The sequence below is a fragment of the Amblyomma americanum genome, chromosome 1 (genome assembly GCF_052857255.1).
Source record: "Amblyomma americanum isolate KBUSLIRL-KWMA chromosome 1, ASM5285725v1, whole genome shotgun sequence".
In the NCBI taxonomy this organism is placed as follows: Eukaryota; Metazoa; Arthropoda; class Arachnida; order Ixodida; family Ixodidae; genus Amblyomma; species Amblyomma americanum.
This window is the reverse complement of record NC_135497.1, coordinates 167,753,259-167,775,757: the sequence shown is the minus strand read 5'-3', so window position 1 is coordinate 167,775,757 and position 22,499 is coordinate 167,753,259. Positions and strand designations below refer to the sequence as shown.

At 44.7% G+C, this 22,499-nt stretch overlaps 1 protein-coding gene across 35 annotated transcripts in view; it reads right to left on the bottom strand.

Annotated features, from left to right (window-relative positions):
- Positions 1 to 22,499, bottom strand: part of LOC144114148 (uncharacterized) — a 306,774-nt gene that overhangs the window by 82,390 nt on the left and 201,885 nt on the right. For 19 of the 35 annotated variants that reach the window (XM_077647686.1, XM_077647673.1, XM_077647675.1 and 16 more), the window contains 6 exons: positions 18,935 to 19,180; positions 18,797 to 18,872; positions 16,499 to 16,705; positions 6,673 to 6,801; positions 6,498 to 6,598; positions 1,688 to 1,763 (listed from right to left, as the gene is read on the bottom strand). In XM_077647686.1, the coding sequence (XP_077503812.1) occupies positions 1,688 to 1,763; positions 6,498 to 6,598; positions 6,673 to 6,801; positions 16,499 to 16,705; positions 18,797 to 18,872; positions 18,935 to 19,180 (835 nt within the window). The remainder of the gene's footprint in view (positions 1 to 1,687; positions 1,764 to 6,497; positions 6,599 to 6,672; positions 6,802 to 16,498; positions 16,706 to 18,796; positions 18,873 to 18,934; positions 19,181 to 22,499) is intronic. The other 16 variants (XM_077647687.1, XM_077647674.1, XM_077647676.1 and 13 more) reach the window with 1 other exon arrangement.

The window sequence follows — 22,499 nt, the reverse complement described above, 5'->3', positions numbered from 1 at the left end:
AAACCAAACAAAAACCAAACCAAACAACATATTTGTGCTGCTATACGAGCACAGCAAAACAGCTTGCTTGCAAAATGCACAGCAAACAGTGTTAGAAATGGTGCAGCGTGTCAGTAGCTAGAGCGAGCACACTGAAAGCAGGGCCGTAACCCTAGCACATCTCTTGCAAAAACATATGCTTGTGGTGGGAAAAAAAAAAGCAAGCATAGCAATGGCTTGTGAGCTGCTGAAAGACATGTGCATAACGTGACAAAGTGCTGCCACACTTAACAGCAGACTTAAGGACTTCCCTAAACAAAGTGCAGCTAAAAAATAGGCACTATAACGTCTGATTACAAATGGCATCTACTAGTATGTCCTGTCAAAATACCCCAGCTGCTGCACAAAGTTAATGAAGAAGGAGGCACATGAGAAAAAAAACAACAGCCCTTGTTGAATGCTGCAAAAATACTAACCTACTAAAAATTACAGTATGTCACAGCCTTTTCTACAACCACATTAATATTTTTTTTTTTATCATACTCTGCTCGTGCTAGCACAGGTACTGTATTTAGGTATACAATCACACCTGGCCATAGCTTAATCTCTAAGTTAACCTGAAAAAAAAAGATGCCTAAGAAAGCATTTCCTTGCAATTCATTATCTATCACCATAAATTTGCAAGTGCCCTTTCCATCAAGACTAGAATCACAGAACCTCAATTTCTACTTCCTTTCCACAACAAGGCGCATCAAACATTAAAGGGACACTGAAGAAAATTCTATGCACACTCCTAAAACCATCAAAAATTAGTAATAACATTAAGTGCTTTTCTGACAAACTTATAGGCATTTTTTTCACGAAAACAGTAAATTGAAAAAGGCCACTTTAATTTCTTGCCTTTGAGACAGATTTTAAGACACTTTAATGGAGGTCAATTTTATGCATTGGAGGGTGCATAAAATTGGACGGTGCAATTACTACAGTTTCTATGCATGTGTTTGCTCCATTGAAAGGTTGCCTAACGATTTTAGAGAATGACAAAAGTTCAACTGCTGGCCACTGCATGCACTGTGAAGATGATAAAATCCAGGCTAAATGGTGACAGGCCTAACTAAACTATTTCAACTGACCACATGACAAAGGTCAGGCATGATGAATTCTGAGGCATGCATTCTTAGAAAGCTTGCAGCTGATCTGTCCATAGCATGAAACCAAAGAGTAAACTAATTTGTACAAAAGAAAGAAAAAAAAACTAAATTACTTCAGAGAGATGGTGCACAACTCATTCTTTAGTATAAACAAAATTTATTTTGAGAAACAGCATGATGTTATACGTATAACAACGCTTGATAAAAAAATACAATGAAACACAAGCACAAAAGAGCAAGATGCATTATTAAAAAACGTGGTCTATCACTCCATGATAATACTTGACCAAATATATCATACCCAAAATTCAAACCAGGCCTCTTGACACCACTATATACTGCTTTCTCTTCTTCCATTTTTGTAATTAAACTGAAGCTCTGAACCACGGCTCATCAAATGGCTCATATAAAGTCATAGAATAACTTTAGTGTCCCTTTAAATGTTTTTTTTTAATTTGCAGAAATATTCCAAGCCTATTTAACTTAAAAGGAGGCACAATTACTGAAGAGTCTGAGAACAGCAAGCAACTATAAGCAACGATGACAAGCCCACTTACCCTTAGCCTCAGAACCAGTGTGCTTCTCGTGGACCGATCCAGTCTCGCTACTTGTCTCCTCCGCCGACTCGGCCTCCTTGCACAGAGTGTGAAAGACATGACCCCTCATGAGGCCGCCCGCCACATGCCCATACCCATCTGAGGAGAGGCCCATTGAACCACACCACAGGCTGGGAACAAGGGCCTCATAATTCTGATTACACAAGTTCATGACAGTGAAACCCAGCAAGTCATAAGAAATACCCTACAAAAAAGCTTTTGTAATCAGAATTAAAGGAACTGCATCACACTTGTAATTAGCAGAGGATGGATAGAAAAGAAAGGCCAGAAAATTTAACACTGATGGCTCCAGGCTAACTCGTGTTTAACAAGTATACTTAAAGCATCAGTGAGGATATCGAGGGTGTCTTTGATTGGCTTCAGATACTGTATATACTCTATGTAATAACAGATTCACCGTTTAGCCACAGAATGATTTATGTTCATAAATGTCAAATTCCTTTAAAAAAATTCTCAAATACTGATAACTGTGCATCACACACATCCGTCTTGCACCTGCATACTTTATTTACAAGCACAACATCCAACTCAAGCAGTGCTTCTTCTCTGCATAAACTTTCAGGCATGACTCTCGAATTAATTATCAAGTATACTGCACTAATATCAGACAAAGAAATAAATTTTTCTTAAACCTAACAAACTGGCTCATTTAAGTTCACTGCGCAGAGGATCACAATTCGCTGGCAGGAATTAGCCTATTACCAGGTTTGCCAAAAGCACTTCCCCAGATTCTGTGAATAAAATTGATAAGCTTTCATTCAATGGCAAAGCCTTGTGAAATATTTAAAACTTTCCCCTGTAATTTGTGACGGTGTCTTCAGTCAAAAACGAATTGAAATGCACACTGCAGGCAGTATGCAAAAACGGGTAGGAGGATGTGCCCTCCCCAAAAGACAGATTTATTGCCACTAGCACAACTATCATGGATTTTCAAAAAGTTCCACCATCAACAGAAAATTCCACTACTTGCAGAGCCTCGTCTTTTGCAGTTTGTTTTCCAGGACAGGAAAAAAAATTAATTCTTGAAAAAGCACAGAGAAGACAAGGACGCAGGAAGAGGCGTGCACACGAGCACTGCCTGTAGCTGCGTTCTTCTCTTGTTTGCCCTGTTTCAAGAATGATCAACCACCAACTCGCCCAAGCTCCTACATTTACAAAAAAAAAAAATACACAACTGCCCACATAAACCCTACAACAGTGCTACTCCCTAATATGCTGAAGCCAAACAAACTCGCCTCCTGGCTTTGCCTCACAGTAAAGATAAGCTCACCTAGATGACGACCATAACCTTCATGTCAGCTAGTTTCATACAATGAAGATATGTGAAACACACCAAGTAGCTCATATGTTATCAACTTCTGTGGGCTGCTTATGCTATCATAAATCATCACACAGACTGAAATGGAATCATCTCAGTGAGCCAAGCTTTAAATCCAATCATAATTTCAATAGCTGACTTGGAGGTACAGTGCCCCACAGCCAATAGGCCAGGAGATAAATAGTGCCAAAATGCATGACAGCGCGCCAGCTGGTATAGCATATTTTTTTTCTAAAACACTACGCAAGGAGGTATATAAATATACAGGGAACAGGACTAGCACAAACTCACAACTGATTTTATTTGGAAACATACATATAATTGTGCCCTCATGCATGCACAAACAATGTGTGGTTCATCTGACAACCAAAAAGCTGCTTTCATTCCCATGCAAAATAATAAAAGATTGGCTTATGCTCTGCCTGCCTTTCTTGCTGATGAAAAAAATCTTGGCAAGTTCACATGCCATCAATCATGATTTTTCCTCAAAATATTTTGTCTCATTTAGCAGTAGCTGCTGTGCCTTGGTACACGCATAGTAGTGAAGAGGTAGATGGGACCCTGCCTTGTTTCTTATTTACAGCTGCTCTTCCCTGATATGGTTGTCAACACAAAAGCCCATTTATCCAATGTCCACATTCCAAACGGTTAGCAAGAAGCTGCATGTTGCAGTAAGGTAACTTTTAGGAAGATTTACATGGGCCAGACAAGCAACCATAAGGTTTGTTACCAAAGACATGCAGGTCTGGTTTGTAAGGTGTGAACAGCTGTCACCTGTCAGAGCTATACAATAGCTGGTTGCTCTTACTATTGCCAAGTTGTAAAGACCAGTCCTAAACCCTGCAGGCACATCTTTATTTTGCCACCCTACAGAAGCCCAGAACTAAACCCAAAAACTGTTACTAGCGAAAACATTTCATATCCTCCTATGTGTTACATTACACTTCGACAATGACACAACACACAACACAGCATCCTCTCGTGGTACCTAGGTCTGTTGTAGCAGATACTTTTGCTACCACACTGTCCTAAAGATGTGCCTTATTAAAAATTGAGTCAAATTAGGCCAAACAGCATGCCATCTTGAAGTGAGAACTTAGTGTCAAGATAACAGTATACGCAGCATTTCTGGCACATATGTACAACGCAGCATCACAATGCAGCATCCAATGTTGCATGTACCCCTATTACTGGCAGAGTTGTCCCAGTAGTAATGAAGTAAACTCATGAGAGATGCACTTTTTGTAAAGGTGTGCAAATGTCAAATTTTCGGCTGTGAAGCAAATAAACAAAAAAAATTTGGTGCCAATTGACTAAAATATTTTCAGAAGATATGAACTGCACTGCATTTGTTAATGAGGAGCCATGTCATTCATAATTTTTTTTAGCTGCACTTAGCCGGCTATTTCTATTAGTAAAACTGGACTTATACTAGCTGTGCTAAAACATGACATGTAAAGTTAAATTGTGGTTCTAAAAGAAGTATGCGGTGGACTCCATGTTTTGCAGAAATTGGTACAATATTTTGTTGCATAAATCAAGCACTGCAACTTTTCAACAGTTTGAGCGTACTGGTGCTCTCCCTGATGACAAGAAGCAATGACAGCTACAAATGAATGTTCAGCATGCTTCATGAATGAAAAAAATAGTGAAACAAATGAATGTTCAGCATGCTTCATGAATGAAAAAAATAGTGAACTTACTATATACAGAATTTAGCATGGTTGAATAGGTTAAGTAATTTTATTGTTAATAGTGCCATCAAAATCTACACTCTAAAAATTGTTTTCCCCAAACGCACCCACATGACCCAGCTAAGGAGCTTCACTCCTAGTTAAATGTACAGAGAAGCATGCAGTTCCTAAATTATTAGCTACATGAGTACAGTCGAACCCAGATATATCGAATTCGAAGGGGATCATGAAATACTAGTTCAATATACTGATAATCTGGTTTGGTTTATGTTTATGGGGATTTAATGTCCCAAAGTGACTTAGGCTATGAGAGATGCCGTAGTGAAGGCTCCGGAAATTTCGACCACCTGAATTCTTTAACATGCACTGACATCACACAGTACAGAGGCCTCTAAAATTTTGCCTCCATTGAAATTCCAACCGCTGCGGCCGGCCGATAATTCTATGTATAAAAAACGGCAATAGAAAAGCTTTTGTGTATCATCGAATCAAGTACACATTGCACCCATGCTTGACATGCTCTTGCAGCGAAGTGCTACCTGCTGGCGCGCTGGCAAGACACGGCTCGGAAAGCGTTTCTATGCCCAACCTGCTTTGCATCACATCTGCAGCAGAAGATGGTTTGGAACTAGCCACTGCCTATCATAAGATGTTTGATCCTGTCACCGGTCAACTATAAGTGCAATAATCTCATTAAAGCTAAGGTAAGGTCGATTTCAACAATGACTTAGGCAGTGAAACATACCAGGTGAGGGCCGCCGCAAGGGCTCAGTTAAGTTGGCTTCACCACATGGCAATGATGTGGTGTGGAAAATGAGTACAACAGACTGCAGGTCACCCTCGAATACTCCTTACATTCACCTTGTTATGCAGCTTCACATCACCATTGCTAGCAGCTACCCAAGGCTGCGCAGTCAATCAGTCTCCACGTGTGAAAAGGGTTCAAAGAGTGCCATTAGAAGAAGTGGCAATTAAGGAGCGTGGCACACAGTTCAATATATCAAATGTTACGCTGAACGCGAGTTCGATATAAGCGAACAGCAGTGCTATACTTTTGGCATGAGATTTTCAAGTGGATGTTCTGACTGCCCAATATAAAAATTAATTCGGTAATCCGGGCTGAACTGTACTGCATACAGAGCAAAGAAATGTGCACATGAGCACAAGTGGAAGGTGGAAGAAAAAATGGTTGCAGCTTAGTGCAGCACTATGTTCAATACCTAGATGGTTACCTTAAATGTCACACAAGTTTAAACAAACAACAAAGTTTCATGCCAAACAGAAACTGCAAGTAGTAAATGTCAAGCACAGCTATATACTATGTACCCTTTTACTAAACATGGCACTCTACAGCAGCAATGCCACAGAGGCAGTGTGTGACTAAAAAGGGTTCACAACAGTAATGGAACTGACCAGTACTCAGGATGTAAGCAGAGGCCTGCCAGAGCCACGCAGTCTCTTTAGAGGCCTGGCAGTAACAATCTAACTACATAAATCATGTTCCAGCAATTTTATGCATGGACTAGAAAACAATTGCATGAAAAACTATGTGGGTTTTTGCATTAAACTATGCACATTCCATGGTATAACGATGCTACCACATCAGATGCTCACATCTGAAATGATACCGCACTAAGCATTTTAAAAAATTATTGCACTTCACCAAAGGGTTTTTTTTCCTGCATGCAAGACATGAAGGCCGCAAGCAAGTGCCATTTAAGATGTGCATGCAGCTGACCTTCATGAGGTCCTGCTCGTCGTAAGAGACGTCCAAGGAAGCATCCCTCTTCAGCGACGTGTCTTTGGGAGTTCCCAGTTCCTCACGGAAAGTGTCGAACCCTAAGCAATAAAAAAAAGTGCATGTTGTCAACCACTACACTAAGCATAATGCCCCTTTTTCAGACTCAACTTACCGGACTGGTCGAGGTGAACTTTGGCAACAGCTTTTTCGACATCATCAGTCACAAGCTCTACGTTGAACATGCACTTGTTGACAATATCTTCTCGATTGATCATACGCAGACCCTTTTCCAGGTTGTTTCCTAAAGTATTACAAGGAGACAATCACACATATGTTCAAAAGAACAGAATTTTCCAATCAGCATGAAAATGACTAATTTCCAGTCAAGCATACTTTTTAATGATTTGCAACAGCAGCAAATGCAGTTACACTGAAATTTAAAAAATTAAAACTCTGTTCATTCAAACTGGTGCTTAAGGTGGGGCGAGAGACTGTTCTGTCAAAAAATTTGATTTTGAGATTTTGCAATCATCTGATTGAAAATTTCTTTTTATCTTTCAGAAAATATATTACAATATTACACATGACCATTCACAATTGCAAAAATGATTTTTGGTCTTTTTTCGTCGTCACATCGACCAGAAAAGCGGGTGCATCTTGACGTGGTCTCTTCGTTTCGAATAATTGCAAAAATTCATTGCTCTGAAGTTTTTGAACGGAAACACAAGTTTCGGTTTTGTTTGAAATTTGACTTTCTTTGTGACACATTTTTCAGCCACTAGGGCTCCTCCTGTAACTCTTCTGTCAAGGGAAGTTTGGCTGAATAAAACGGTTTTCAGAGACATTATTGGCGTTTTTTCTCAAAACAACATTTTTGGAGGTTTGTGTACCTTTATCGTGGGAACTATATAAGGCATAAACAAACAACATTTTCACAAATGCTAATTAATGGCATTTACATAATTGGAGCTAGAATCAATAGCCTAGTTGCATTTGTATTTTTCTGACAAAAAAAAAAACTATTCATTGTGGCAATTTTACTGCATCGACAAAGATAAAAAAACATAAGAAATCTAGTTTTTATTGGAAGTGCATAATTTTAGTTCTACTTGTGTAAAGCATTGATTCCTGCTTTCATCCAATATTCCAACTTTGCAGATAGTAGATTTTAAGAAAAAGGTACATTAGTACAAAAAATTAAAATACTAAACAAAATTTAAAACTAGATTTGAGCTCTAACGCAAGCTGCATCTATATTTAAGACTTAAGATTTCTTGCAAAATTTATAGCCATAGCATTTATTAAAAAACTGCTGTACAACCAACTTTTGAAACTCATTTTTATTGTCTCACTCCAATTACACCTGTTTACTCTCTCATGTATTTCAAGAAAAGAAAACGCCATTATATATCAACTCACTGAAATGATGCAACTACTAATTTAAACAATGTTGCACATAATGCTTATTTAAGACAGTAGCATGTGCCATGACCTGTCCATGCCAGCACCACTTCCTGGTTCCCAAATTCACAGCAGCACCCTAGCGGCAAGTCCTGTCCCTATGTCAAACTTCCGGGGAAGCTTCAAGGCCATTAGAAAGATGCTTAAAGGGAATATGCAATAAATTAATTGAGATTACGTAAAGCAGATGAGAGATAGGCATTTCATCACTCGTCACCGCAACGCAAGAATTTTTAAGCTAGCATCAATAACAACGAAGATATAGACGATTAAAAATTATGCTCCTCCTCTCCCCCTCAACTCTGTGGGGGACCTGCCCTGCAGCCCCCTGAGTTTGCTTTCCCGCGAGGCACCGTGCAGCGGCGGTCTCACCTCGAGGCTGAGCGCTCTTTCCCTTGTGAGTTACATTAACTGGCAAGAGAGGGCGTCAGCATCGCTGCGCGGAGACTGCCAAAGCCCGCGCTGGGATCGTTGGCACCGGGCGGACGTGTCGCTCGCGGCTCCGCTCTTCGCCGGCGGGGCGAAGAAGCGACGGGGAGACAGGCTCCCATACTCGTCCCGTCCGGCCTGCGGAGTTTATATCCCTTGCCCTAGCGCGGGCGAACATTCGCTCGGAACCTTACTGGTGAGTCGGACGACCTCGATTCATTAACGTACCTTGTTGCTAGCTGGCGTTATTGTTGCTGTAGCAATAAATGCCTGTTTGTGTCAGCCAATGTGTCGTTCCTTTGTTCCCTCAGAGCAAGGCCCGCCGTGGTCGGCGAGCGCTCGGTAGCGTACGCGACCACGGGGTGGGGCCCGGGCGGCTTTGAACCGTGTCAGCCGCGATTGAGTGGGGAGAACGTACTTATCTCCTCATTCAAACCCCACATCCGGCAGCCCAACGTGGGGCCTGCTCTTGGAACATTGGATGACTGTCGGTTCGGTTCGAGGAACGCTCTTTATCCGGACTTGACAAGTGCTAGGCCTAGAGTGAATTTTGATCGCTAGGACCTGTGGCATGCTTTCTTGAGTGCGAGGTGTATTGCGCTGCAGCATGTTTGAACTTTTCGACATGCTCAGCACATTTTTTTTCCCTGGAGTTTCTTCGTGAGAATCACTTGGTCCGCATCGAGGGAGCGCGAGGCCTAGCGCCCGCGGAGTCGCCGAGCCCGAAGCGAGTGAGTACGGAAGCCGCGTGGGTGGTCCGAGTTTCTGTATATATTTTCTCCACTGTCTCTTTTTCGACTCTGGGAGTCGCGGCTCCGGGAGCCGGGTGGCCTGGGGCCACGGGTGCCGCTACGAGCTCGCTGGTATTGCAGCTCGGCACCGGGCGCTCCGACACCGTCCGATACGGTGGGCGCCGACCGCTCAGAAGCTGCTTTGTGCAGTGAGCGGGGTAGGACCACCCCACAAAGCTGACGTCTCCTCGCGGCTGCGCGCACATAACCCGTTTCGGGTCTTTGTTGTGGTCACGGTCGTTGTCGGAGTGGTCGTTAGGCCTGAGGCTTTTCAGAGCTGCCTGCACCACGTTAAAAGAGACACGACCACCGGACCGTGTCTTTGAAGGGGGGCGCACTTTGCTGCCAGCCCGTTTTTTTTTTTTTTTTGTAACCTCGCACGAACTGAGCAGTCTCGTTCAACTCAAGAAAGGGCTTTGTTCACTCGAACTTTGCGTTTGCACAGCCGCCGACACGTTTTGCTAGCGAGTTAGGCATTGTGCCACGAGGCCCTTGCGGATGCCGTTTCCCCTCCCGTGACCTACGTTAAAGGCACGCCGAGAGCGTTTCGGCAATTTTGCAGATCCGGTGGAGCCACCCAGGCTTGCTGTCCGGTGCACATCGTCTCGCTGCCACCTGCTGCGACGGAGCGGCCTGTATCCTGTTCGCCGCATCCATCCGGGGCAGCTGTGGCAAGACCAGTCCGCAGTCACCTCCGGCTGCTGCTGCCCTGGCGACTACTGCAGGATCCTGGCCTGCAGTTTTCCCACCGGCCTTCCGATTCGCGGGCCTGCGGACACTGTAGTCCGCGGGCCATGCGAGTCGTCCCAGCGGAGACCTTCACGCCGCCTTCGGAATACTGCAGAAGTCTGCGTGGACGCTGTCGGCGTGACCTCCGCTGCAAGACGTGCCTCAAGGACATGAAGACCAGGAGACTCCTCCATAGCATGTACTTTCAGGCGCGTGGGTCTATTTAAGGTTGGGGGGATGTGGGGACCTGCCCTGCAGCCCCCTGAGTTTGCTTTCCCGCGAGGCACCGTTCAGCGGCGGTCTCACCTCGAGGCTGAGCGCTTTCCCTTGTGAGTTACATTAACTGGCAAGAGAGGGCGCCAGCATCGCTGCGCGGAGACTGCCAAAGCCCGCGCGCGGGAGAGGGGCTTCGGCTGGGATCGTCGGCACCGGGCGGACGTGTCGCTCGCGGCTCCGCTCTTCGCCGGCGGGGCGAAGAAGCGACGGGGAGACAGGCTCCCGTACTCGTCCTGTCCGGCCTGCAGAGTTTATATCCCTTGCCCTAACGCAGGCGAACATTCGCTCGGAACCTTGCTGGTGAGTCGGACGACCTCGATTCATTAGTATACCGTGTTGCTAGCTGGCGTTATTGTTGCTGTAGCAATAAATGCCTGTTTGTGTCAGCCAATGTGTCGTTCCTTTGTTCCCCCAGAGCAAGGCCCGCCGTGGTCGGCGAGCGCTCGGTAGCGTACGAGATCACGGGGTGGGGTCCGGGCGGCTTTGAACCGTGTCAGCCGCGATTGAGTGGGGAGAACGTATTTATCTCCCCATTCAACCCCACAACTCGTGCACGCGGGGCACAAGACAAAAATAAAGAAAACAAGTCTGGGACTGGGCCCCGCTCTTTGAATACGTCATCAGATGACGTTCGCTTTGCAACTTCCGGTTGTCGCTCCTAGCACCCCAGCAGCAGCGTCGGCGGCGTGGCGGCATTTCTCCGGTCTCTCTTCGCCTTCCTGGATTGCGGCGCGCGTCAGGTTTCTTTGCTTGTCGTCTGTTGTAGTTAGCAGTAATAAACCCGGACCTCGAGGCGCGACTCCTTGCTCTTACAGCCGCGATGGGCATCAAGCTCTATGCGTGCCCACGAAGAGCCGTGCGAGTGGCTCTAGAACTCCCGACAGAAGGAGGCGGCATAGGAAAATTGAAACCATATGCGCGAAGGCAACACCCTGGCCCGCGCTTGCCCGAGAGGGTCGCGCGGCGGCACGAGCAGACGATATTCACGGCTACCGGAAGTGTGCCCGTGACGTCGTGGCTGCCGTGGCTCCAGCGAATGAGAGCATGTGGTGGCCTGGCGACATCATGGGTAGTGTGACGTCTTTCTTCCACGATTTTAGTTCCAAAATCGGTCACTACGAGCCCACCAATCAGACCGCAAATTTTAAAAAACACATTTTTTTAAATTTATAATAAATTGCCGGCTCAGTTCCGAAAACTTATACTTTGTGTGAATGCTCATTAGCATCATTTCTAAACATAGAAAACAATTACAAGCGACTTTGAATTCTTTGCATAGTCCCTTTAAGGAGTCTGCCTCAACTCTAGAATCTTGCATAAAAACATGCTCATAAGCATTTGCGACTGTTTCTCATGTGATTATATAGTGAGCAGCAGCCAAAATTTCATTGAGTCTTGTGCAGGAAAAAAACAAAAAAAACTTTGGAAAAAAACTTGCGAGTGCCAATAAGAACACAATCTTCCAGCACCGCTGTATGGTGGCGGCTGTAAAGATTTCTTTCACTTTGTACTACCACAGTATCTATGAGATTTCTTCCAAATGATACCAGCCCCCTGTAGTATAATACAAAGCCCCAAGTTTCATTCAAAGCGGCAGCAGCCATGATAAAAACCACACTGTGGGTCTTCTGCCCCCCTGCCCTTTGCAGCATCACTTCAAAAATGGAAGCACTCAAGTCAAAAAGCGCAAGAGTTATGCTGTTGCCAGAAAGGCACGATTGAAAATGTGCATCCAGCCTGGCCTCACAAAAAACGACTACACATGCAACCAGCACGTAACCCATCTGGCATAATTCAATGCAGCTCAGGCTTTACATCCCTAAGCACAGTCATTTAGATGGAATAGATTCAGCAGAATCATGTTGAGTCACCTCGAGAAACATGAAGTTTTACCACCAAGTGACTATAACAGCTGATGCTCTAAACTCATCATTTTGTAGCTTTGAAAAAAACTACACAATATGATAAAGACAAGGTTTGAATGTGACATGCCACATAATACCGTATTTACTCGCATTATAGGCGCACTCGCATAATAGGCGCACCCTGAACTTGGCGATGTGATCAATACCGTATTTATAGTGCAACACACAGCCGTCGAAAAAGAAAAAAAGGGCGCATCAACGGGCGACAAACAGTCCTTCCATCAACTACCAATACCCCTTGAACTGCCGCGCTGAAAATGCACGCTTTTCGCTACCTTCACTGTGGCAACTCGGAAAGGGATGAGACTCTCGGAGGCCACGTATAGGTACAAGGTCGGAGGCGAATCGTCACAAGCGACAGTGCCATCGTCATCAAAAAAGTATGGTGGAGCTGCCATAAAAAAGCGTAAACCAATAAGCTCCTGCCTGTGCCACTAAGTATAACAGGCTTAACCCAATCGTAATATAAATGAAAATGCCCGAAGGCAATGTTGTACTTTTGCCACCCGTAGGTGGGAAAATAAAAAAATGGGGTAATGCTACTAAGCGACCCACAGCCGGGGGAGCGGGCCCGCGGAGACTCCCCTGATCTCCCCTGGGACGTAGCGGAGGGGGTGGGACATAGGTTGTGGGAATGGGACTGAGGGAAGGGTTATGGGTAATGTGATGGGAATGGGGACAGCGAGATATTGACCCTCATTTTATCATCGCTCGACATCGTCATCAACGGGCTGCTGTCCAATCCAATCCAATCCAGTCCAATCCAATCACCATCACGGAAAGAAGCCACCACAAAGAAACACCTCTTTCCGCCATTTTGCAAGCGGCGTGCAGTTGGTGCGGTTGTGTTGTTCACAACGGGGAAGTACGCGAGCTACACAGCTGCATTCAAACTAAAAGCTGTGCAGTATGCACTTGAAAACGGAAACCGCGCTGCAAGCAGACATTTCAGTGTCAGAGAAACCAGCATTCGCTACTGGCGAGATCAGCGGGAAAAACTTCAGGCCACCAACAAGTCACGACGGGCCTTCCGCGGTGCAAAATCCGGAAAGTATCCTCAAGTGGAGCAGCAACTCGTTCAGCACATACAGGAACTATGACAGGACTGTTGTGCTGTGTCCCTCGAAATAGTGCAGACCGAGGCGCGCAGAATTGCCCGAGCGCAGGGCATCGAGGCCAAGGATTTCAAGGCAAGCTCTGGATGGACAACACGCTTCTTGCGACGTCATGGACTCGCCCTGAGAAGGAGGACGTCGTTGTGCCAGCGCTTGCCCTCGGCATACGAGGACAAGGTAGTGGAGTTTCACCGTTTTGTTATACGGCTCCGGCAGCAAAAGAACTTCATTTTATCACAGATTGGGAACGCAGACCAGACCCCGCTCTGTTTTGACATGCCGAGAAACACGACTGTGGAGGAGAAAGGTGCACGAAGTGTGCTTATTAGAACATCTGGCGCAGAAAAGCTAAGATGTACCGTAATGTTGGCAGTGACTGCGGACGGTCGCAAACTGCCGCCTTACGTTATTTTTAAACGTAAGACTCTTCCAAAAGGAAATTTCGGTGGACAAATCCACGTCAGGGTCCAGGAGAAAGGCTGGATGAATGAAGAATTGATGGTTGATTGGATTAAGACAGTCTGGGGCCGGCGGCCTGGCGCTCTGCTGTATCCGGCCATGCTCGTTGTGGACAGTTTTCGCGGGCACCTCGTGGAAGGTGTACAAGAGAAGTTGAAGGAGCTGCGCACGGATATTGCCATGATTCCGGGTGGCCTCACGTCGGTACTGCAGCCTTTGGACGTATCCTTAAATAAGCCTTTCAAGGACAACGTTCAAAGGCTGTACACTAACTGGATGGCTGGGGGGACAGCATCAACTAACTCCAGGTGGCAAAATTAAGAGGCCGACTGTGGAAATGTTGTGCAGATGGATCCTGGAAGCCTGGTGAGAGATCTCCGATGACGTCATCAGGAAAAGCTTCAAGAAGACTGGGATCTCCAACGCACTGGATGCGAGCGAAGACGACATGCTGTGGCATTCGGATAAAGAAAACGATAGCGAGTCCCCACTCAGCGGTGATGAGAGTGTGCTCTCGGACTCCGACTAGCGGAAGGAGAGGACAGTGACATGTCTGTAAATAAATTTTACGTGTGTGTGCAGTCAACGTCTCTTGCCTGTTCAATGAAAGTAGGTACCTTTCAGTTTTACTTTCATGCTGCATTTATTAGTAAATGATGTGGAAGTAGCCATTTGCTTGACATACGTTCAAATTTAAAGCGCGAGAATGCGATTTGAAAAATTTTTAGAAATTTTACCCCGCGTAATAGGCACACCCCGAACTTCGAGCCGGATTTTCTGAGAAAAAAGTGCGCCTATTATGCGAGTAAATACAGTAATATAACAATGTGACCAATGGCAATGGGCCATGTGACGTAGCTGTGTGATGTCATTTTGTGCAGACCCTCACATCCTGAGGGGGGGGGGGGGGGGGGCAGGACCAGTTACAGCCATTAGTGCTGTAAAACCCCTCATTTTATGACTTTCAACAAGTTGCACACAACCAATACAAATTATCTGGCATGTGGGGTGACACATGGGCTACATGAGGCACTGTAGTGAAGGGCTCTGGATTAATTATGACCATCTGGGGGTACTTAATCATGCACTGACATCGCACAGCACATTAACAATTTTGCATTTCGCCTCCATTTCAATGCAGCCGCAGCAGCCAGGTTTTCGTCCTGCGACTCTGGGATAAGCAGCTGTATACCATAGCCACTATGCTATCATGGCAGCTCAAGAGAACCAACATTTCCACATACCATATTTACACGATTGTAAGTAGACCTATTTTTCAAAATCTGAAAATCCGAATTGGAGGGGGGGGGGGGGGGGGTCGACTTACAATCGAAACCAAAGCATTGCACCATAAGTAAACGCTAGACAAACGAGACATCAGGCATGCTATGGCGTGTTTGGGGCTCCGTCGCATCGCTCTTGGTGCTGGCCTTGAGCAGCTGCTATGTCAGCGCGCAGAACTGGCATCCCCGCCCCACGCACGGTGGCTGATGGCGGCTGTCGATAAGCAGCAAACTGGCAACCCTCACTCCCCACACGCGGCTGCAGATTGCGGCTGCTGATAAGCGGCAGGGGCCCGATAACGCAATCGTGTCCTACTCTTAATGGGGAAGCTCAAGTGTGCAACAAGTTTTCTTTTTACTTTCAACTGCACACTCGGCGCTCAAGGGAGTGTAAATAGTTGATGAAAGGGCCGCTGTTCCAATCACGGTGGCAGCGGCATTCGGAACGGCAGTGGTGCCAAGAGTGTCTGAAGCCGACGGAAGAGCCAACGCCATTCACACGTAGTTTCTCTTTGGTTCCGATGCATTTGACAACTGCCAGCCACATTTCACAAGTTTTTAATGTAGTGCTTCATCAGTCATCATTTGTGCTCCGGGTCCGGCAAGCGACTGGCGCTCGTTCATGGCTACATTCAAGATGGCTGTCATTTTTTATGCCGAAGAAACGAACAGCTGCACGCCGGGCCGCAAGTTCGACGTTCCCAATAGGTGATACAGGTGTGCCAGCTGCAACGAGGATTTTCAGCTGTTCCACGGGATATTGTGATGTGGCTGCTTGCGAAGTGTGGGATTTCACTGGACGACGACGTTAGAGCAACGTGCTGTGGGACCGCAGCAGCGATCACGAAGGCAGCACTAGTGAGGATGACGGCGCAAGTGTGGACGAGCAGTCCAGTGACTAATACATTTTCGTTTTGGAATGTGCCCAATGGCACGCCCGTGCGTTGCAGCCGATGGCGGCTGGCGATAAGCGGCGGCCGCTGGATAATGCTATCGGGTTCTACTATTAAAGGCCAAGCTTAAATAACCTCGAAGGTTTTTTTTTTTTTTTTTTCGGAAATGTGATATGGGGGGTCAACTTACATTCGAGTTGACTTACAATCGTGTAAATACGGTACCCTAAGCATCAGATCAATGACCGAGCTTGACAGCAGAACAGATTAAATGATAAATATTCGATGTGGTTTTTCCGCCAGTATTAGCACAGGAAGGCATATCTGTAGTACATAGCAAATGGACCCAAAGAACAAGGCTATTGAAATCTACCATAGCCATGTTTCATAGCCATGTTTCATAGCCATGTGCCACTATAAGCACAATGAGGTTCACAACAGCTAAGCAAAAGGATAAAGCCTGCAAGCAGACAACTTGCTACTCAAAGCCTTCTAGTCGATTGTCTGAGAACAAGAGTCATTTGTTTCTGACCCAAAACTACTTCCAAAAATTAAATAGCACACCTAGACGACCTCACATGCCACAATTATATACACCAAACACTCAAACTGCCAACTTGAGGAAACCTGTGCCTACCTGTGGCACGGCCTCCAGCTCTCTTCATCCAGAGTCGAAGCATGAGCAGCGCTTGTTGAGCCAGGTCACTTGGGCATTCTGTGCGAATAGAGGCCACATCTTGCTCTGGCACATCTAGCTGTGCTGCCAGTGCTGGCCAGTCTGATCCTAGCTCTCGTGCAATGTCAGAGAGCCTCAGGTCTGCACGGTGGATTAGCTCAGGCTTTGCTGCAGTGAGTAAATGTGCCATGCAACTGAAATTAGCACACTTTCTTCACTCCTGACACCAGAAACATGCAATCTTGCTACTTTGGGTTCCAAAATTTTCAAACCTTAACCCATCCAAGTTTTTCTGAGAAAATTTTGAAGGACTACAAAGACTTTGTAGCACATTTATAACGCGTTGTAGAGTACCAACTCATTGCTTTTTGTTTCTTTTCCATGACTACGTTAATAAAAAAATCCATTACACCGATTTATGATTCAATGCAGCACCCTTAAGTGTTAAAAATATTTCATGTGTGTGCTTTCTTCATACAAGCAAGTCACCACAAATAACACTTTCCAATGAGCAAATTCTACTTGTATAACCACATATATTTCAAAATAAAGGCAACACGTTTGAGTTTAGCAGCCAATGAATTGAGTGTTGCTTTATAAAGCTGCAAAACAAACAATTTTAAGAATCAACTGCAAATGTTTGTTAGCCAGTGACAATATGATAATATAGCACACCATTTCAAGTAAAAAGTAGGGGTGTGCGAATATCGAAATTTTCGAATACGAATCGAATACGAATATGAAAAAAAATGGCTCGAATATCGAATATCTGGTCAGCACAAAAAATAAATTCAGAAACGATAAACAAGCAAAAATTGTTGCTCATATTTTTTTCAAAACAGTATATGGCCTTTACAACTGAAATAAACAAAACTAGACTGCCTGAGCACTGTATAAAAAAAACATGATGTGAGCAAAAATGTATACTACTTAATTGAACTGCATAACAGTATCCAACCTGTAATGTGGTCAGGCAAAATGCAATCCATAACATGACAAGACTAGAAACAAAAATAACATGATGGCGAGTAAAACCTCATTAATTCGGAGTTCAAAGAACCGACACAAATTCCCAGGTTATCTGAAGGTCGATTTATAAAATGCCCCGCGGCCCCGAAAAAAAAAAAATACCGAAAATGCGGTAGTCTTATGAGGCGGCTCTATTGTGCAAGCACCTGTAAACCCGTGACGAGCACGGAGTTTCAGTGTGCTGGAAGACATCGCGAACGTAAGCAAGATGGGAATGCGCATTGACGTCGGAATGGCGAGACTGTTTCTAAAAAAGGAAAAGAAATGACGAGTGACGTGTCAGTCAGCATCTGAAAGCGGCACGGTGCTGAGATTGAACTACTGGCGAATTCGCGGGCCGACAGTTGCCACTGCAACGGGCGAGTGGCCAAGCTCAGAAAACAAAAACTACGCGGCCAGGTTATTTTTTTGACCTAGAGACAGGGGCCCTCCGAACATTGTCACACCTGCCATTAGGCCCACTTAAGAGGTGCATGGGTTACAGTGCACCATGCAATACGCGGGATTTTTACAGGATCGCTTGCCCTGTTGTGACACCTCGACTCGCCCCTTCGGGAGTATCACGCGAAATTCCGCAAGTAGGCTTTCCCGCATAGCGTAGTTGACCAAACCAAGATGGCGGTGGTCACGCTCGGAGAGTTAACGTGACAGAACAAATGCCATGGGTGTGGGCATTAATTAGATAACATATTACGGAAGGATAAAAAATAAACGCGCTTTCGCGTTGCAAGTGTTAGAAGCGGGTCGTCCCCCACGTTGTTCGCAGCACGTGTGGTATGTGGGAAAGCCCACTTGCGGAATTACGCACAAGGTCAAGCCTAGCGGCATCGGAATGCGATCGGTCCACGCTATAAACGATGGAGAAGGAAAAGAACAGGGCCTTTATATTGTTTTCCTGGAACTTTAAACTCTATATTCAGATAATTTCTCCAGATATTGTGCTTTTGCAACAATCAGATTTACGAAAGTCGACGCGGTATATGATTGCTGCCGAGTATTCGGGAATGTTCGAATATTCGGAAATTCACGAATATCATTTCTCGAATACGAATATGAACCGAATATGAAACATATTCGATTCGTATTCGAAATTTCGAATATTCGCACACCCCTAGTAAAAATACAAAACTGTAATAGTAGTGCGGCTAGCACATCTTGTTTAGGTGTGTAGATACAATGTTTTTTTCTATGCCAAGCAAGCTTGAATAGAACTGAGATGAATGGACTTACCAAGGCCGGTCTCCTCGACGAAGCCATACTTTTTCTCCAGTGTAACCAGCTCCGAGAGGTTCTGTGAGGCTTCATACTGCAGAACAAAGTAACTGGTAGGTGAAAACATCATCTTTCCCACATAACAGCGGGCCTTACCTCAGGCAAGGCAATGTTGAGGTTGCAGAGGGGTGCCTGCGGGGGCTCTGTCGCACGGGCAGCCCGCGGCTGGCGCATGAACGCAAGCCGTCCGAGAGGCTCCTGGTGTGGGTCCTTAACACGAACCGCAAAGGGCAGTCGATTTTCTCGAAAGGCCTGGAACTGCAGCTGCAGCTGCTCGCCCGACTTGGTAACAGGAACCAAATTGCCCCCAAACTCAAGGTATTGGCTTTTCTTCTCCAGCACCTTGAAGAAAATCAATAAATGCATTATCAGTTAAGAAATCCAAACAGAGCCTTAAAAATGCCCTGTACATCCAGTTTGAAACATGACTGATCTGCATGTTTTATGCACAGCAAGTAACAAAAGGCACCACTGCCACAGGAGTTGTTAGAATGCCTTGTCATTACTAATTAAACATGACTGCATTATTGCCAAACTTTGCTTTATTATGCCACAATACATATGCATTTATTTTTTATGTGCTCAATAAAAAAAGTTCCAAATTCAACGATGTGCATATAAACTTGATGTCATTTTAAAAGTTTGCAAAGTATGGGGTAGGTGGGGCTATGCAGAGAGTAAAAGAATGAACATATTGATTCACAGCCTTCAACACTGCACCCAAATCAGATTCAAATGTACAGGCATTATGAGAAAGAATAGTAGCTGAGCTGCATCACATTGCTGACGAACAGATCAAATTGCAGACGCTACTAGCACAATTATCAAGCATGTTCACCAAAGAACTGGCTTATGGTGCAGAAAAACCGTAAAACATATAAGATTTTCCTGTTGGAGCTGAGAACACTGAGTAACACTGCACCCAATACACCAATATAAAAGCTCATTAGCAATTTTTGTGCATATCACCTGCAGATTAATTCAATTAGGTGACTTAGAAACAGGCATCAATGGCAAATCAGATGCCTTTGAATGCCTTTTCAATATCTGGCATGAACAGTGATTAGTCACTGCAGCAGTTTAACAATTCTTCTTACCAAGGTTGACCCTCAGGCAGCAAGCATTACATATAAAGTCAGCCCAAAAGAAAAGCCATATTGCCAAAAAACATCAACAACTGATGGTGTGCACAAAGCCTTCGCTGTGGGAGCCACTGGTCACCGAGGTCAACGAGTGCCTGGTTGGTTGCACTACACATGATGAAAAGGATGAAGCCTCAAGGTGACAAGGTTAGTGATAATGGCAGCCCATCTATAATTACATCTGCACTTGTGCACAGCACATTCTTTTTGATCACTGCTGTCATTAAGCCTTAACACAAAGAATGTTCAGCCTGCACTTCCAGTCTTCATTTAGTCATGACTATAGACAGCAGCCGTAAATGGAACAAATTAGTGTACTTAACCAGCAGTACAACAATGAAAAGACAGCATCAGCTACAGAACATGGTTGATTCAAAAGGCCACAAGAAACATCTGTAAAAAGCGGGTTTTTTGAATTATAAAATGAAATGGAAACAACAAATGCAAAACAGTGTTGTGCTAAGCACACCACTTTTATTTATATGCAAAAAAATTTTCAGTAGTAATTATCCAAGCAGGCCTTCCTAATTTTTTGGTGTCATGGAGTCTTACAGTCATGCTTCCTGGTAGGCCAACCATGCACAGCACTAGAGAGCTGACACCATTGCACTGAACAGAGTTGTAGTGGATGTTTAATGACTGACAAACAGCTGCTACCTCAAGAGCTCAGCGGATAATAGTGATCACCGTCATCAACAATGCCTAGACTGTCAGATATGCAAGTTTTAATATCAGCATATCACATTCACACATCTCTGATATCCTGCTAATGACAAAGTTTGCTGCCGTTCATTGGCAAAGTTCACCCTCAAGCCCACCGCTGTCTACATGATGCCATATCTTATACCTCAAAGATTAACATGAATGAAGCAGATGCTGCTTAGAGTCCAGAGTTTTTGAACATGTTGACTGCTTAGCTTCCTTAAGGCTTTAGGCCTATCTTTAGGTGCAGGGTTATGCTTGTGTACTGCAGCCCTTTTCATAGCAGAATCACATAATGCAGATATCAGGTAGGAGAAAGAAAACATTGATGTATGAGTGTTTATGCAGCAGCTCAATGCAAACAAGTGGGAGGCAAGGAGAGCAAAGATCAAACCCTGCAAAGGCCTGGAAACTAGAAAAGAAAATTTTAGCTCTAGCTGCCAATTGACGAAGTGAGTGCTACTCCAACAATGGCACAGAGATGGTGAAGTGTTTTGCCTGCCACGGAAAACAAGAAAAGTAACGTAAGAAAGTCCAAAGACTGGCAAGCTAAAAGATCACAAGTAGACACACTGCCAACTTGCAGATCGAGTGTAAGTCCATTGTTACCAGAGGCACAGAGCCACCATAGCATGAGTCAGAGACTACAGCCAAATTTGACAAGTCATCTGGTCAGAGACACATAGCAACCCTAATTATCCAGTACAATTTGCATTATAAACTTTGGCATTGCAAAAAAGCCATGAACAGGACAAAATTCTGAAAAAAATAGAATTTGAATGAACGAGGTTTTACTGCACATTACTCATAAACATAGAGAGAACAAGCAAGATGGATACCATGGAATGACAAACGTGCGTAGACAAAAGCCAGAGGAAAGACTGAAAAAGCTGTGGGTCTACTAACTTTGCGATTTCATGACAAAACATTTCGCAAATATAAACAACCAGTTGGCTCGCTCTTGTTTTTTCAGTGTCAATGAGGAAAGGGGAAAAGAAAGTCACGGCACACTGCACTGCATTATTTCCCTCTATTTAAACTCTGAACAGCAATCGAGGGTACAATTCCATTTTAGCTAAACATTCTAGAAGTAGCTACAGTGTTTTGATGCACAAAGAAGACAAGTTCTGGAGAACTGGTGGCAGACCACCTTCTCACTACATGAGTCGACTTTCTGACACAAAACAGAAAATACTGATAATTAAAAGTGCTTAAGTGATTATGATGACATTCCACTCCAGGGTTTCTCTTGTGCGTTCTACAAAACCTATGGGCTCTATGAGTTGCAGTCTGGACTTAACATGTGCTTCACGAGTGTGTCAATGAAGATGTCATATTTTGAATACTGCTTCGCTCTTTCCGCACCCTCCTGACAGAACAACAGATACACTGGTTCCTTTAGAAATCACTTATACCTGTGAACAGGCACTTTTGGTGCTTGCTCTTAGGAGTAAGCACAGGAACAGGCTTGACCTAGCAGGTGATATCAGGACAATGCTAAGTGTGACAATGCCACACATTTTCTAAGCGTTACAACCTAATTAATCTTGCCCAGCTCCCTAACATGCTAGCATCTACTCAGGTTTTGGTGTTCCAACAGTGCAATGACTCTTTAACACTTCCAGGCTTTAAAATTCACTGCATGTAAACACAGCACAAGAAAGAGGCAGTGGAGAGAGGGCATGTGAGCAGGTGGCACCTTTATGCTTTCAGATGGATATACGAATTCCTAGAGTCCAAAACACGAGAACCCCTATTCTGCCCTAGTGTAACACCATAATTATGAAGAATAATTTTGCAGCTGACCCCTTAATGGC